Genomic DNA, 2,149 nt, shown 5'->3' on the forward strand with positions numbered 1-2,149 from the left:
AAGATTATATATTCATAATCCAATAGCTGTTGTTTCCTTAAGTGTGGTAAAGGCAACAATTGCCACAGCCATCATAACGACGATTCTCGATGTTCTGTTGCTATTTCCTGCAAAAGCGAAACAAAGAGATAAATGAATCAAAACTTGAACTTAATTAATATCCAGGCAGATATACTTCCACCATTTAATTGTGCAATATATTAATTTAAACACATTTTCTTGTGCACCCTATTTATAAATTTAATCCGATAATAAATAAAACTTTCTATTGAAATTATGAATTATAATTTCACTAATTTTCAATAATTTAATTATTTATGTGAGTTATAAAATCTAATAGTATGATACAATATTTTTTCGGTTCTACGCCTCCAATGCAACTCATCCAATATGAAATAGATTTAGTAAATGAAGTGCATATTCGATAACCATCAAAAGCATAGTTAAAATTATTTGAATGCTTCAATGGCTAAATTTTGTTTGTTTTACAAAATTTAGTGTATTAGTTTTAGATTTGTAAGCACAACATTTACAATGATATAGAGATTAGCATGAAAAAACGCACGAGACATTCATATATTATTTTGCTGGGTCAAATTGTTCACGAAGGCCTGCGCATAAATTTCTATCCTTTTCTACTTTTCAACAAAATTTGATGGCTAAAAAAAAAAAAATCATATCAAACCAAACCCGCCACATTTACATTGGATGACATATGGGGAGAAAGGCCCAGAAAGCATTAAGCCGTGTGCCTTTTGAGAAAGTGATTAAGGTAGGTTAGGAATCTTGATTTCTTCAAAAAATTACTTTTTAACATCCCTAAATTAGCCTTAATTTCAACTATTGATTTAATTTCTACTTTAAAGTTATACATCCCACCCAAATGAACCAATTAGACGTGCAAACATCTTAGAAATAACTCATAAAGGTTTCACTAAATTTTAGAAATTGGTCTATACTAAGGACGAAACAATTTTTCTGAAAGGTGTCTTATATTGAGCACAACAATGAGTTTATCCTGTGTTCATGATTAGAGAGAATTGGTACCTTTTGAAGGCGAAGATATGGGTGAATCAGCAACTCCCTTTGGTGGATCAGCAACTTCCTTTGGTGGATCAGCAACTGCTATGGCACAACATAAAAAGTTTACTTGTTAAAAAGCAGTTTCAAAGGGAAGATTACACTTGAGCTCTTTGTCCTTAGAAGATAGTTGTTTTAATCACTAAGATGGGTAAGTCAAATTTTGCTAGGTGAATTCAATACATATAAATTTTAGGATACAAAATATAATGTAAAATTACTTAAAATAAGTTAATTCAAATTAAACACTATATATAGGACCTGGTGAGGGAGCTGTAGCAAGAACAGCAGACGGAGATTGTATTGGCTCAACAACGGCAGGATCATAGAACATGACGTTGTCAAACCGAAGATTGCAGCTCAGTTTAATTACCCGACCACCAATCTTGTCCTTACAACATCCTTGGATTTCCGAGATGGCCTTCACCAAGCAATCGTCACAATCTTGCTGAGTCAAATCAGGCGTGCACTGAACAAGACCATACACACTTTCATTCTCATCAGCTGTTACGTTTCCCACAGCCACCTTACTCAGAGAATCACCACTTGAAGCTTTGCTTTTTAGCCTCGTCATGAGATCATCAAGAGCATCTCTATACTTCTTTGCATCTTTTGCTTTTTCTGGGCTGTGAATCGCGTAGGAAAACTCAGGATTCTGATACATCCCAAGAATTGAAACATTCGAGTATCGAAGAATGCACAGATCATAGTACAGAAATGCCTGCTTCTGATTTGGACATAGTTTTGGGAGAAGTGTCGTGGCATTTTTGATGCAGTTCTGGCAAGCATGTAGCTGGGTGTCTCCTCTACACAGTGCGAGACCATTAACCGTATTGGGGCTTTCACCATAGTAGGAATTATAGAAGCCAAAGTAGTTTTCTGTGTCGGAGCTGAAGTTAGAAAGAAGCATATTGAGGTTGGTGTGGTAAGCACTTTTTTGTGTGTAGGTTCCTCTGTCATTGAAACAGGTGTGATTAATGAAGTCCGGATGCTGATGGGCGTTGACGAGAATGAGAACATGAGGCAGGAACAATGAAACCAAAGCACAACGAATGAGAGAAAATTTCAT

At 35.3% G+C, this 2,149-nt stretch overlaps 1 protein-coding gene across 1 annotated transcript; it reads right to left on the reverse strand.

The window, feature by feature from the left end:
* Window positions 1-2,149, reverse strand: LOC114743846 (cysteine-rich repeat secretory protein 38-like). The gene is made up of 3 exons (XM_028932049.1): window positions 1,342-2,149; window positions 1,048-1,122; window positions 1-107 (listed from the first exon to the last, which is right to left on the reverse strand). Exons 1-3 carry the CDS (start codon window positions 2,147-2,149, stop codon window positions 13-15), a joined length of 978 nt encoding a protein of 325 aa, XP_028787882.1. The 3' UTR covers window positions 1-12.

This window comes from Neltuma alba, unplaced genomic scaffold (genome assembly GCF_004799145.2).
Source record: "Neltuma alba isolate B1F8T4 unplaced genomic scaffold, ASM479914v2 tig00004148_pilon, whole genome shotgun sequence".
Lineage (NCBI taxonomy): Eukaryota > Viridiplantae > Streptophyta > Magnoliopsida > Fabales > Fabaceae > Neltuma > Neltuma alba.

Coding starts and splice junctions, on each gene's coding strand:
- LOC114743846 (XM_028932049.1), bottom strand. CDS start 2,149: ATGAAATTTTCTCTCATTCGTTGTGCTTTGGTTTCATTGTTCCTGCCT. Junction 1,123..1,341: donor TGCTACAGCTCCCTCACCAG/GTCCTATATATA, acceptor GTGCCATAGCAG/TTGCTGATCCACCAAAGGAA. Junction 108..1,047: donor CATATCTTCGCCTTCAAAAG/GTACCAATTCTC, acceptor TCGCTTTTGCAG/GAAATAGCAACAGAACATCG.